Genomic DNA, 15,567 nt, shown 5'->3' with positions numbered 1-15,567 from the left:
AGAAAAAGGGAAAGGGATTCCCATTATATATAAAATACACACATGCACGTCCAAGAGGGCTTGTGCATGTGTATAAAACACCAATATTAATACTAGTCATCAATCAAAGTGCTAAAGTGCATAGGGAGTGTATGAACAGTTCATAAATATGCACATACATATGTATATAAAAACATATAAACACACATGCCCATATGTATAATAAAGTGCAGAGTTAAGAAGCTATCAGATCGAAGTGACCCATCTTCGTGTGTATAAGATCATAGATCCATCTGTGAGATATACTATCTTCAGTCAAAGTAGATACAGGAAAGTGCCCATCCTGATAGTGCATCCTCCTAAATGGATAATCAAAATTAATATAAGACTACAAAAGCAAATATATGAAGTACCGTGACGTGTCACAACACCACCACCATCCAAACAAATCATGGTGCCTGTATTACTCACTCCTACAGGAACCAAAACCATCATGTGAGAAAAGTTAAAAAATAAGATAAGACAAGGCATGGCCACCCCGTACTACGTATATACATAGTCCTATTGACCAAAGTGAAACCAAACATGTGCCGGCCCATATTGTGGGCCCCAAGAAGGTGTACACATATCCCAGTGCAAAAACCAGTGATATGCTAGGCTTCCGTGCATGTTACTCACACCCATGCACAGAGCCAAAAATACGAGTGAGTACGCTATAAACCACCCCTGGTACTTACTTCCAGGAGATGGTAAAAACTGGTGAGAAACACACACAGATACTCATACATGGTATGTATAAAGGCAAAAGATTTTACACTCACATCCAAAATTGGGACATATAGATTCCAAAAGTGCCCTCCAAACACAGAAACATTCAGAAGAGGTAGCCAGCAATTCATAAATCTCCAAGGCACCAGAGATGCATGAGGGTGTATAACACAGGACACATAAACCTGGCAAAACATAAAAAAGAGACAAATGATGAGATTAAAACTACAAAATTAATTTATACAATGGGTGTATGCATAAAAAGGAAGACAAAGGGCCCAACACCATACATACAACGAACACATGGCATCTATTGGGGAAGAAAGCAGCCGAAGCTGAATTCTTCATTGAGGCCCATGGGGGCTCTCGTTTGAAGCCTGAAAATCCATTTCAGCTCAGCCCTCAGGAGTCTATTACTAATGTCTCCACCCCTAACACCAGATCTAATCACTTCAAGACCACAAAATAACCAATCATGTAAAGAGCCCCCATGTCTATTGAGGGCATGCATAGCTAGTACCGATATGGTTTTTCCTTTTTCCAGATCACGTCCAGCCAATCTCACGACTGAACAGTGCTTTTGTAGTCTTAACTTAAGGGCATTTTTCGTCTGTCCAACATATTGCCACCCACACGGGCATTGGATCAGATAAACTACAGCACACGTTTTGCAATTAATAAAATTATTAATGTATATGTTTTTACCCGTGTGTTTGTGGGTAACCATCTTAGTTCTCCGCATGTTTGGACACATATTGCAACTCCCGCAAGGGAAGCTGCCTTTTGTAGATGAGCCATGTTTATACTCTTCGTAATGACTCCTGCATAAGATGTTTCTCAGTGTGGGGGCTCTCTTTGGCGTGATACAAGGATATTCGGTCAAAAAGGGTCTCAAATCATTATCATTTCTCAATATCCCCCAATGTTTTTCCAACAATGAGCGTAGTTGGTTCCATTGGCTGTTGTATGGGGTAGTGATCCTGATTTTATTGTCTCTTGGCCTAAATTTGGGTCGTAAAAGATCAGCCCTCAGGATCACTACCCCATACAACAGCCAATGGAACCAACTACGCTCATTGTTGGAAGAACATTGGGGGATATTGAGAAATGATAATGATTTGAGACCCTTTTTGACCGAATATCCTTGTATCACGCCAAAGAGAGCCCCCACACTGAGAAACATCTTATGCAGGAGTCATTACGAAGAGTATAAACATGGCTCATCTACAAAAGGCAGCTTCCCTTGCGGGAGTTGCAATATGTGTCCAAACATGCGGAGAACTAAGATGGTTACCCACAAACACACGGGTAAAAACATATACATTAATAATTTTATTAATTGCAAAACGTGTGCTGTAGTTTATCTGATCCAATGCCCGTGTGGGTGGCAATATGTTGGACAGACGAAAAATGCCCTTAAGTTAAGACTACAAAAGCACTGTTCAGTCGTGAGATTGGCTGGACGTGATCTGGAAAAAGGAAAAACCATATCGGTACTAGCTATGCATGCCCTCAATAGACATGGGGGCTCTTTACATGATTGGTTATTTTGTGGTCTTGAAGTGATTAGATCTGGTGTTAGGGGTGGAGACATTAGTAATAGACTCCTGAGGGCTGAGCTGAAATGGATTTTCAGGCTTCAAACGAGAGCCCCCATGGGCCTCAATGAAGAATTCAGCTTCGGCTGCTTTCTTCCCCAATAGATGCCATGTGTTCGTTGTATGTATGGTGTTGGGCCCTTTGTCTTCCTTTTTATGCATACACCCATTGTATAAATTAATTTTGTAGTTTTAATCTCATCATTTGTCTCTTTTTTATGTTTTGCCAGGTTTATGTGTCCTGTGTTATACACCCTCATGCATCTCTGGTGCCTTGGAGATTTATGAATTGCTGGCTACCTCTTCTGAATGTTTCTGTGTTTGGAGGGCACTTTTGGAATCTATATGTCCCAATTTTGGATGTGAGTGTAAAATCTTTTGCCTTTATACATACCATGTATGAGTATCTGTGTGTGTTTCTCACCAGTTTTTACCATCTCCTGGAAGTAAGTACCAGGGGTGGTTTATAGCGTACTCACTCGTATTTTTGGCTCTGTGCATGGGTGTGAGTAACATGCACGGAAGCCTAGCATATCACTGGTTTTTGCACTGGGATATGTGTACACCTTCTTGGGGCCCACAATATGGGCCGGCACATGTTTGGTTTCACTTTGGTCAATAGGACTATGTATATACGTAGTACGGGGTGGCCATGCCTTGTCTTATCTTATTTTTTAACTTTTCTCACATGATGGTTTTGGTTCCTGTAGGAGTGAGTAATACAGGCACCATGATTTGTTTGGATGGTGGTGGTGTTGTGACACGTCACGGTACTTCATATATTTGCTTTTGTAGTCTTATATTAATTTTGATTATCCATTTAGGAGGATGCACTATCAGGATGGGCACTTTCCTGTATCTACTTTGACTGAAGATAGTATATCTCACAGATGGATCTATGATCTTATACACACGAAGATGGGTCACTTCGATCTGATAGCTTCTTAACTCTGCACTTTATTATACATATGGGCATGTGTGTTTATATGTTTTTATATACATATGTATGTGCATATTTATGAACTGTTCATACACTCCCTATGCACTTTAGCACTTTGATTGATGACTAGTATTAATATTGGTGTTTTATACACATGCACAAGCCCTCTTGGACGTGCATGTGTGTATTTTATATATAATGGGAATCCCTTTCCCTTTTTCTCACAATAAAACCATTCACTTACTTATTATTGTTAGTATATTATATATTTTTGGTATGTGTATATATATATTTTTCATGATGAGGGCATTTTTTCTCTCTTATTCAGATTTTTATCAGACTTTGTAGATATCAGTATTTATAATTGGATTAGGTTCCTGTGCCGTCCAATTGAGTGTTTGGATGGTGATTATACATCTTACCATCTCTGTATTATGTATTTAATTGTATAGAGCCTGCAGTTTCATTTTCCTCCACAAGATGTCACCGGGGGTTTCGTTGTTTCTGTATAGAAGCATGTAATTATTTATATGTTACACTTGTGCGTTTTTCATATTGTATTTCCTGCTAGCGTAGTTTTTAGTCATTCATTGTAATGTAATATATATTTAGATATTTTTTGTAATATGTCAGTTATTTATGCTGTGCGACTCCATTGGTTTATAATGACTGTGCATTTGTCCCTGGGAGCGGAGCTTGCGGCTACGAGGCTTGGCTGCTACGGTGGCCTGACTGAGTGCGTGCGCATTTGGCGCACAAGCGTAGTCCGGCGGTGGGCGTGGCCACGCCCACCAGTACTCGGCGTCTTCCGGGATTTAGTATAAAGGATGTCAGTTCTATTGCGCTGATATCTCCGACGAAGGACAGGGGTCCGGAACGCGTGAGATTGCGCGCAGCAGCGGGGCTTCGGTGGCTGGGGTCTCTGCTTGTGGGTAAGTGCACAGTCTGGCCATATTATGATTTAGTATTATGTGGATTGATGCGACCTAATACTGGTCACTCCTCACACAGTCACTATCTGACCTAGCTGGTCACTTGCTTGGTCCTGTGCATTCACAGTTTTCTGGGTGCTTGCCCCCGGCTTAAATTCTTATGCTCTTTATTTCAGTGTCGTAACAGAGCTGCATTATTCATGTGATATTTTGAGCATTATTCTTGAGTACCCCACTCGTTGTACACCCGCGCTGATTGTTTTTATTTGCTTTTATTGTCATGATATCCTTAATAAACTTTATCTTGTATTAGTACCATTATGGAGTTGACTGTATATATTGATTCATAGTGTCATGGACGCTTTTTTCTCTTTTTTTTGGTTGTGTTTTTGTGAGTGATCACTGTTACAGCCAGTAACGGTGATTTTTCATATGTTGGGACCACAGTTTCATTGTGGAAATCAAGTTTTGCATATGTATGTGTTTTAACGTGCGCTTCAACAATGATAGGCCTCCAGAATTTGATGGCAGTCTATGATAATCGCAGGTACTTTACGAATTCATGCAGGGGGACTCCATTTTTGTAAATGCTTGAGAATCGCAGTAGAAAATTCTCATAGTTTGGAACAAACGCACACATTACTATTGAAAAGCATTACGTGTGTTCCCAGCTCTTGTTGAATATGTTCAGAGGGTCCCTCTGCTGGAACAGCTATGTCATTGTAACAATTATTGCAAAAATGAATGGAATAAGAAATAGACTAAGCCAGGCATGGGCAAACTCGGCCCTCCAGCTGTTACGGAACTACAAGTCAAAGCGTTTTACAGCTTATATGAAAACGTCCTTTTTGTTTTTCTTCTATGAAAATAAGTGAACAAGTCAGCTGTAAAACGCTTTGAAAACGCTGAAGTTGGCGTTTTCCATTGACTATCATTGAAACACCAACAGCCAACTTCGGCTGTAAACAGCCCTGAAAAAGCTCCTTGGAGCGTTGAAACGCAACGCTCCAAAACGCTGAGTTAGATGTGAAAGGTAAAATGAAAGTCTATGGACTTTCATTTTACCTTGGAAAACGCCAACTTCGGCTGTGGCGTTAAAACGCCGAAAAAGTCCTCTGGTGTGAAAGGGCCCTAACGAAATACAGTTGTCCCCAGCTTAACAAATGAGATAGGGACTGTGTCCATTCTTAACTTGAGTTCATTCTCTTTTGTCCCCTCTGTTCTCCCTATGCCTCTTTTGTCCCCCTCTGTGTCACCTCATTTGTCCCCCTCTGTGTTATCTTATTTCTCCCTATTATCTCTGTTCTCCCTGTGCCTATTTTGTCCCCCTCTGTGTCACCACTGTTCCCCCATGCCTATTTTCTTTGCCTCTGTTCTCCTTTGCCTCTTTTGTCCCCCCTCTATGTCCCCTCTGTCACCTCTTATCTCCCTGTCCTAGCTAGGTATAGGTGCCCCCGTATAGGTATCCAGGTATAGGTCCCCCAGTATAGGTAGCAATGCATAGGTGCCCCCAGTATATGTTAGAAAGGTACAGGTGCCCCCAGTATAGGTAACGAGCTATAGGTGCCCCACTATAGGTAGCCAGGTACAGGTGCCATAGTGTAGGTAGCGAGCTATGGGTGCCCCAGAATAGATACCCAGGTACAGGTGGTGCCTCAGTGTAGGTAGCAAGCTATAGGTGCCCCAGAATAGATAGCCAGGTAATGGTGGCACCCCAGAATAGATTGCCAGGTACAGGTAGTACCCCAGTGTAGGTAGCAAGATATAGGTGCCCCAGTATAATCTTACATAGCCCTGTACCCGCTCGGACTCCTCTCGCTGGCTGGGCTCTCCTCCTCTCTTTGCTCTCTACTTTTCTTGCCGCGTCCTCACGCTATAGTTACTTCTGGCAGCACCTCTGACGTCATGAGAGGCTGCCGGGTAACCATGGCGACAGGACGCGAGGTGGCGAGATGAGGAGAGTGTGGCAACTGGAGGAGAAGCCCGGTGAGAGGAGTCCACTTCTCTCCTGGGGGCAAGAACCGGTATTTTGTCTGCGGCCCCTGGGGGACCCCCTGACCGGTGTCGATGTACCCCCAGCGGTCCGTGGACCCCAGGTTGAGAGACACTGGAATAATGGATTGCTGTGCATTCAGTTATCTAATTGAGATAGATGTGACCTCATTTTAAGGTAATGAGTTGCATAATACATGTTTATGTGTTTTATAGCCTGAACCCATGTCACATAAAAAATTGGAATGGACAAACTCAATCCAACAATAAAGAAAAAATTTAATTTTCAAAATTATGAACTAAGTCAGTAGCTTAGGGGAAAAAAACACTTTTGAATAGCCCTGGTTGTTTGCGTTTCGTAATGGTGATATTTGTGGCATTTTTCTAATGTCCAGACTCTTCTGGGGCTATGCAAACAAAGAATGGCTAGAAAAAAAAATTTCCCCACAGTACTATAAGCTTTATTGAAGCCGTCATAATAAGGAATAACAATATATGGCTATCTATCACAAAACATGAAGTTTACAATGCAGTAGGACATTGGGGTCCAAACAATTGGCAGAAAAATAGCAAAAAAAAAGACATAACATGGCGCCCTGTATACTATCAGCTAAATTATACAGATAAAATGCCATCCACCTAGTGCAATTATGGTATTCTAGTCAGATAGTGAAATTTAGGCATATTGGGATAAAATTGCTAACTTACTCTATGCTAAACATACAGTTTTTACACCTTTAAAAAAAAATAAAAAATTTGGCAGCAAATAGGCCCTGTAGGTTTTTTGAAGTTCGTCTGCCAATCAATCTGTAATCAGACGTGGTATAGATAGCCATGACAGTGATGGAAATTCACAGCACATTTTACATCACATCCGCTGTGACTGTCCTGTTACTCCTGTTACTTATGCATGTGACCCAGCCTAAGTGATTCTTATAGCAGAACCTGTGTGACATGATTACAATAAAATGTTAGGGGCAGAAAGCCTGGTATTCACGCTGGAGGCATTTAAGAGGTAGAGGAGGCACTGAAGGGGGCACACAGGAGGTTCAGATAAGGCACTGAATGGGGCACACAGGAGGTGTAGAGGAAGCACTGAAGGGGGCACCCAGGGAATGCACAATAAACATTGAAGGGGGCACACAGGAGGTGCAGAGAAGGCACTGAAGGGAGCATACAGGAGGGGCAGAGGAGGAACTTAAGGGGGTACACAGGAGGTGCAGAGGAGGCACTGAAGGGGGCACATGGGAGGTGCAGAGGAGGCACTGAAGGGGGCACACGGGAGGTGCAGGGGAAGGCACTGAAGGGCGTACACAGGAGGTGCAGAGGAGGCACTGAAGGGGCACACATGAGGTGCAATGGAGGCACTAAAGGGGGTACACCGGAGGTTCAGAGGAGACACTGAAGGGGGCACACAGGAGGTGCAGAGGAGGCACTGAAGGGGGCACACAGAAGGTGCAGAGGAGGCACTGAAGGGGGCACAAGGGCGATGCAGAGGAGGCACCAAAGGGGGCACACGGCAGGTGCAGAGGAGGCACTGAACGGGGCACACGGGAGGTGCAGAGGAGGCACTGAAGGGGGTTTACAGGAGGTGCAGAGGAGGCACTGAAGAGGGCACATGACAGGTGCAGAGGAAGCACCAAAGGGGGCACACGGGAGGTGCAGAGGAGGCACTGAAGGGGGGCACACTGCAGGTGCAGAGGAGGCACTGAAGGGGGCACACAGGAGGTGCAGAGGAGGCACTGAAGGGGGCACACTGCAGGTGCAGAGGAGGCACTGAAGGGGGCACACTGCAGGTGCAGAGGAGGCACTGAAGGGGGCACACAGGAGGGGCAGAGGAGACACTGAAGAGGGCACACAGGAGGTGCAGAGGAGGCACTGAAGGGGGCACACGGGAGGTGCAGAGGAGGCACTGAAGGGGGCACACAGCAGGTGCAGAGGAGGCACTGTAGGGGGCATACAGGAGATGCAGAGGAGGCACTGAAGGGGGTTTACAGGAGGTGCAGAGGAGGCACTGAAGGGGGCACACATGAGGTGCAGAGGAGGATTTCAGTACAAGAAAGATGCTTGAATTGCATATCCCACATGGGGCTACTACTAACCCCATGAGTAGTGCCACAAAACAGTGGAGCATTAAAACAAGAACAAAAAGAAAAGCCAACCAAAATATATATTAGATAAAAGCATACAAGATGCGGAGTATGTCCTGAGTAGGGATGATCAATGAGATGCAAATTTTTCCAAAAGTGTGCAAATTTTTCCGAACTTATGCAAATTTTTATGCAAATATATGCAGTTTGGAAACGGATCAATGAATTTAAACCAAGGTTTAAATTTATTGGTCCATTTTCAAGCTGCATATATTTGCATAAGTATTTGCATACATTTGCATCAACTCAGAAACATTTGCATACCGGTGATCAACCCTAGTCCTGAGTCATATTTACAGAGCCAGTCAACCAGAAAGTGGCGATATTGCTGTGCCAAGCAGGGACTGGGGGGGAGCATCTAACAATAAGCCTACAGAAGAATATGTGGCAGTAATAAGTCACGTGGATCTTAGAGGCAGAGGACATGGTAGATAGGCAGTCATCCTTGGTTTGAAAGTCTATCCATAGAGCCCACATTAGATAGTGTCTGTCAAAGGTCCCTTTCTGAAGATAAGTGATTTCTTCATTATCCATTATTGAATGAATAGCAAGAAACCATTCCTTAACAGTGGGTACATGAAGTGACTTCCGTGCCATGGGATGAGACCTTTGGCAGCATTCAACAAGAAAGGGATAAGGGATCTTTTATATCGTTTGACACCAGGGATGGGCTTTCGATTATTTAACTACTCGAATGCAAAATTAAAATGAGGCTTGATTGCCTTAGATGTGACCACAGGAGATGAGGGGTTACTTACCCAGAAGTCTGTCTTCTTCTATGCGTCTCACTCCACTCATATGCGACCTATGGGACGCGTTCCATGACTCACTACCGCACTTCCTCCTTCTGGCTTGAAGGAGGAATTGCGGTAGTGAGTCATGGAATGCGTCCCATAGGTCGCGTGCAAGTGGAGTGAGACGCATAGAAGCCGACAGACTTCTGGGTAAGTAACCCCTCGTCTCCCGTGGTCACACCTGAGGCAATCAAGCCTCATTTTAATTTCGAATTCAAGAAGTTGAATACTCGAAAGCCCATCCCTGTTTGACACTACATTTGGTGTTACGAAATACTATGCAAGGGTCTCTATGTAGGTTAGTGACTGTAACCTTTCTTATTATGAATAATACATCATTCCAGAATTTAGTCAAAGACTGACAATTCCACCATACATGCAGGCGCGTCCCAGTTCCTCCGCACTCCCTCCAGCACTGCTCTGATGTCCCAATTCAAATTCAGAGAGGACCAAGGGGGGTATAATACCTCCTGGATAGCAATTTATAGTTAGCTGTTTTTTTGAGCTGATAGACGTGACATGAGCTAGTTCTAGAATTGTGTCCTTCTCCTTATCAGTAAGAGTAGACCCAATTTCCGCCTCCCAGCTACCAAGAAACCCCAGGTAATCTTTATGTAGCTGATCAGTAATAACGTCATAAAAAAGGGAAATTCCATGAGATGGGCTGGAACCCTGGGTGAAGATTTTAGCAAGAGGAGAGGGAGCATCTAAGGGGCCATTTGGAAGATGAAGGGCAGTGATAATGTGAAGGAGTTTTCTCCACTGCCACATGGCAAAGGAGAGGTTCCCTGCTCAGGCTCTAATATAGGAAAAAGGTTGTAGCTTGTTATCAGCAGTAAGGACGTCCGATAATCTCAAAACTCCCTGAGGGCCCTTTCACACTGGGGCGTTGCGTCAAATTGGCGCACTGCTACTGCAGCCTAATGCAACCCTATGGGGAAGTTCATACTTTCCACGTTGTGGTACGCTGCGCCGGAAGTGCCTAATCTAACGCTAGCACAGAACTACCTTACCGTGCGGGATCCGCTGAGACCTGCGGCGATCTGCATTGGCCTGGAAGTCGGGCTAGTCTATGTTGACGCTGGGTTTTAACATAAGTTGACGTTGCGAGGTCACGGCGCGCATGCGTAGAAGCATATTTTAACAATACACCTACGTATACTTGAAGCGACCACAAGCACGCATCACTTCCTGCTTGCCCGAATGCCACACAGGGAACTCTGTGCACTAATGCGGTGTTCCCTGAAGGACTGTTTTTGGTGATGCGATGTGGTGGGCGAGACGCACCGCATCGCTGAAACCGGCCTCCGGTTTTCCCGAACCATTTTTTGGAAACCCGAACCAGTGCAGAGATTAATTATTAGAAGGACAGTATTGTTCAATGAAGGTATCACGGCATCATGTGAATGAATTGATACCTTCAATGAAAAATACTGTCCTTCTAATAATTAATCATTGCATGGTGGGTGTGGTGGACCACCCTATCTAGGATGGAGATAGGGAGGTGTTTCTTCATCCTTTCACCTAAAAGGACCAATCCCAAATATTTGTTGACGGGAAGTGCGGAGAGCCAGTAAGAGGAAGCAAAAGAGAGATATTACTTCTGCCATATAATGTGGTAGCTATTTTATACCAGAGACTCGAGGTTAGTAAAACCGTCAGGAGTTATAAGTTTAACAGTGAAGTCTGGGATTCAGAGACCCAAATCAGATCTCGAATAGGTTGGCCTATAATAGCCTGCTCTGTCTGGACCCACTTCCTCTTGGTCAGTGAGAAGGTCCAATCAAGGACACGATTAAGGTGGGTTGTTCAATAATAGAACTTGAGATTAAGAGAACCTAAACCTTCTCTATGTTTTTTCCTGTATAGAACTGCAGCGCTTATGTGACTTTTAGGGTTGGACCAGATAAATTTACGAAATTTGCTATGTAAGTTTTGGAAAAAGAGGGTTAGGGATTGTGATCGGGAGCATCTGCATCAAAAATAGTATCTTCGGGAGAATGTTATTTTAAGAACTACGACTCTACACAACCAGACAATACCCAAGGGCATCAATCTAGACAGATCAGAACCAACGGTGAGCAGCATAGGGAGAACGTTGGGGGCATAGTGTTGAGAAAAGTTAGGGCAAAGTTGCATACCTAGATATTTCAACTTGGAGTGTTGCCACTTGATTGGAAATGAGCTTTTGATGGATTTCATGAAATTGGCCGGGGGGGGGGGGGGGGGGTAATTTAAGGCTTCAGATTTACCCCAGTTAATTTTAAAGTTAGAAAGGGAGCCATAAACATCCATTTATTTTTTAGACGTTTGCAATAGAGACATGGGGACTCAATAAAAAGCATAAAATGTCATCCGCGTAAGCAGCAAGTTTGTTATGCATAGCCCCATGCCCAAAATGTCAGGATTAGCCCTGACTGACTGGAGGAAGGCTGTAGTGTCAGTGCAAAAATAAGGGGGGAGATAGGGGGCAGCCCTGACGAGTGCCATTTCTTATTTCAAAGGGGTCCAATAGCTCACCATTGACTCTGATTCTGTCAGAGGGCTGGGAATATAATGCCATAATGAGGGATTGCGCTCTGGTGCCAATATCAAACTTATCCACAGTAGCTTCCATAAAATCCCAGTCCACTCTGTCAATCGCCTTTTGTGCATCAGTAGATAGCAAAAAGGCAGGAATCTGGAGGCATCTGACAGAGTAGATCAAGGCCAGTGCCCTAGAGGCCTCTCTACCAGGGATGAACCCGACCTGGTATGTATAACAGGTGACTTAGTCAGAGTGCCAAGACTTTCGCATACAATTTATACACTTGAGGACCACAGGCTTACACTACCCCCCCCCCCCCCTCAAGTGACCAGGCCATTTTTTATAATTCAGATCACTGCAGCTTTAACAGCTCACTGCAGGGCCATACAACTCAGGACAAATCTTGCCCCCTTTTCTTACCACTAACAGAGCTTTCTGTTGGTGGCATCTGATTACTGCTGCTATGTTTCTTCCCACCCTCCCTCCCCCTGAGAGCCAATCAGATAGATCGCCTCTCATAGGCATCAGGCTATGAGAGGGATTGCTGTTTGAGCCTCTCCTGGGGAAAGCTCAGTGACAGAGCTGTCCCCCATACAAGTGGTTCCGGCTTTTTTTTTCAGGCTGCCGATGACGGCTGGCAGGTTGTTTATGGAGTTTCACTCCGTAACTGAGCGGGGATGTGTACGCATCTGCGTGCGATCCCCACTAATCTCCGCCCCAAGGACTTGAAGCTGATCAGCGTTAGTTGGTCCTGGGGGAGCCACCTCCCCTACACCTATCGGCGTTAGACGGTTGGTAAGGAGTTAATATCTCAGTTAAGAAGAGAGATGGGTTGATAGCTCTGACATGATTGACATCTTTCCTCTCCTTATGAATCACCAAAATATGAGCCCAAAGAGTATCTATTGAGAAAGGGGATTGTTTAGATATGGAATTAAAATATTTCTGAAGAAGGGGGTCAGTAGAATTTGGCTATACATTTTATAATAGATGGTAGATAGACCGCCTGGACCCAGAGTTTTTCCCAGGGGCATTTTATTAAGGGCCGTATAGATTTCACATTCCGTAATCTCCTCCTCAAGACCTTTTTTCTCACTTTGAGAGAGTCTAGGTAAGCTAATTTTACTCAGATAAAGATCAATCCTGCGCTTCCTGGTCAGATTCCTGACTCTCTGAGGATCTGATGTAGAGGGTAGAATAAAAATCTCTGAAAACAGCAGCTATATCTCTAGAGAGAACAGCCGTGGATCCTGCTGGGTTCTTGATTTGTAGAAAGTAGTTTGCTTGCGCTTTCGCAAAGTCCTAGTCCTGGTCTAGTAACTGGGCATCATGCATCTGCAATTTAACTCTCCTAAGTTCTGTATGGGAGGTAGTAAGTTTATGAGAGCTTGAATCTAATTTAGCATCCCAGATCATATTAAAATCTCCTGCTACTACCAGCACATCTTCCTGAAAGGACGCCAGGTTCTTCAAGAAAGCTCCCAATGTCTTTGGTCAGAGTTAGGAAGGTATACAGAAGCAATGGTTATCATTAAACTTTGGTTGGTGTCTTTAACCACTTACCGACCGCCCACTGCACAGGGGCGGCCGGAAAGTGGCTCCCGCAAGGACCGCCGCATGCACAAATGCGGCGGTCCTTGTACGGGCATTGGTGGAGCGATCGCGCCATCCGTGACGCGATCCTCCGCCGGGGACTGGCTCCGCCCCCTCGCGCTGTAACCCGCCGGCCGTTCGGAAACGCCGGCGGGTTACTAGCACCCGGATCGCCGCATACAAAGTGTATAATACACTTTGTAATGTTTACAAAGTGTATTATACAGGCTGCCTCCAGCCCTGGTGGTCCCAGTGTCCGAGGGACCACCAGGGCAGGCTGCAGCCACCCTAGTCTGCACCCAAGCACACTGATTTCCCCCTCCTGCCCCCTGATCGCCCACAGCACCTCTCAGACCCCCCTCCCTGCCCACCCCCCAGACCCCTGTTTGCACCCAATCACCCCCCTAATCACCCATCAATCACTCCCTGTCACTATCTATAAACGCTATTTTTTTTTTTTAGGTCCTAACTGCCCCCTGGGGACTCCTGATCACTCCTCCACCCCTCAGATTCTCCCCAGACCCCCCCCCCCCCCGTGTACTGTATACCTCTGTCCCCCCGATCACCTGTCAATCACCTGTCAATAACCTGTCAATCACCCATCAATCACCCCCTGTCACTGCCACCCATCAATCAGCCCCTAACCTGCCCCTTGCGGGCAATCTGATCACCCACCCACACCAATAGATCGCCCGCAGATCCGACGTCAGATCACCTCCCAAGTGCATTGTTTATATCTGTTCTCTACCCTAAACACCCACTAATTACCCATCAATCACCCCCTATCACCACCTGTCACTGTTACCCATCAGATCAGACCCTAATCTGCCCCTTGCGGGCACCCAATCACCCGCCTACACGCTCAGATTGCCCTCAGACCCCCCCTTATCAATTCGCCAGTGCATTAGTTACATCTGTTCTTCCCTGTAATAACCCACTGATCACCTGTCAATCACCCATCAATCACCCCCTGTCACTGCTATCCATCAGATTAGACCCCTATCTGCCCCTAGGGCACTCAATCACCCGCCCACACCCTCAGAACGCCCTCAGACCCCAGCCCTGATCACCTCGCCAGTGCATTGCTTGCATCTATTCCCCCTCTAATCACACCTTGAGACACCCATCAATCACCTCCTGTCACCCCCTAGCACACCTACCCATCAGATCAGGCCCTAATTTGCCCCGTGTGGGCTCCTGATTACTCGGCCAAACCCTCAGACCCCCTTCCGATCACCTCCCCAGTGCATTGATTGCATCTATTTTGCCCTCTAATCACCCCCTGAGACACCCATCAATCACCTCCTGTCACCCCCCCTAGCACTCCTATCCATCAGATCAGGCCCAATACAACCTGTCATCTAAAAGGCCACCCTGCTCATGACCGGTTCCGCAAAATTCGCCCCCTCATAGACCACCTGTCATCAAAATTTGCAGATGCTTATACCCCTGAACAGTCATTTTGAGACATTTGGTTTCCAGACTACTCACGGTTTTGGGCCCGTAAAATGCCAGGGCGGTATATGAACCCCACAAGTGACCCCATTTTAGAAAAAGACACCCCAATGTATTCCGTTAGGTGTATGACGAGTTCATAGAAGATTTTATTTTTTGTCAAAAGTTAGCGGAAATTGATTTTTATTGTTTTTTTTTTTTTCACAAAGTGTCATTTTTCACTAACTTGTGACAAAAAATAAAATCTTCTATGAACTCGCCATACACCTAACGGAATACCTTGGGGTGTCTTCTTTCTAAAATGGGGTCACTTGTGGGGTTCCTATACTGCCCTGGCATTTTAGGGGCCCTAAACCGTGAGGAGTAGTCTAGAAAACAAATGCCTCAAAATGACCTGTGAATAGGACGTTGGGCCCCTTAGCGCACCTAGGCTGCAAAAAAGTGTCACACATGTGCTATCGCCGTACTCAGGAGAAGTAGTATAATGTGTTTTGGGGTGTATTTTTACACATACCCATGCTGAGTGGGAGAAATATCTCTGTAAATCGACAATTGTGTGTAAACAAAATCAAACAATTGTCATTTACAGAGATATTTCTCCCACCCAGCATGGATATGTGTAAAAATACACCCCAAAACACATTATACTACTTCTCCTGAGTACGGCGGTACCACGTGTGGCACTTTTTTACACCCTAAGTGCGCTAAGGGGCCCAAAGTCCAATGAGTACCTTTAGGATTTCACAGGTCATTTTGCGACATTTGGTTTCAAGACTACTCCTCACGGTTTAGGGCCCTTAAAATGCAAGGGCAGTATAGGAACCCCACAAATGACCCCA

The 15,567-nt window shown here is 45.2% G+C and overlaps 1 protein-coding gene across 1 annotated transcript in view; it reads left to right on the top strand.

The window, feature by feature from the left end:
* The window catches only part of LOC137535034 (zinc finger protein 850-like), a 122,357-nt gene that overhangs the window by 47,404 nt on the left and 59,386 nt on the right, over positions 1-15,567 (top strand). Inside the window, exon 8 of the mRNA XM_068256796.1 lies at positions 2,318-2,324. Coding sequence (XP_068112897.1) covers positions 2,318-2,324 — 7 coding nt within the window. The remainder of the gene's footprint in view (positions 1-2,317; positions 2,325-15,567) is intronic.

Source organism: Hyperolius riggenbachi, chromosome 10, assembly GCF_040937935.1.
Source record: "Hyperolius riggenbachi isolate aHypRig1 chromosome 10, aHypRig1.pri, whole genome shotgun sequence".
NCBI classification, from domain to species: Eukaryota; Metazoa; Chordata; class Amphibia; order Anura; family Hyperoliidae; genus Hyperolius; species Hyperolius riggenbachi.
This window is presented reverse-complemented; position numbering and strand designations above follow the sequence as displayed.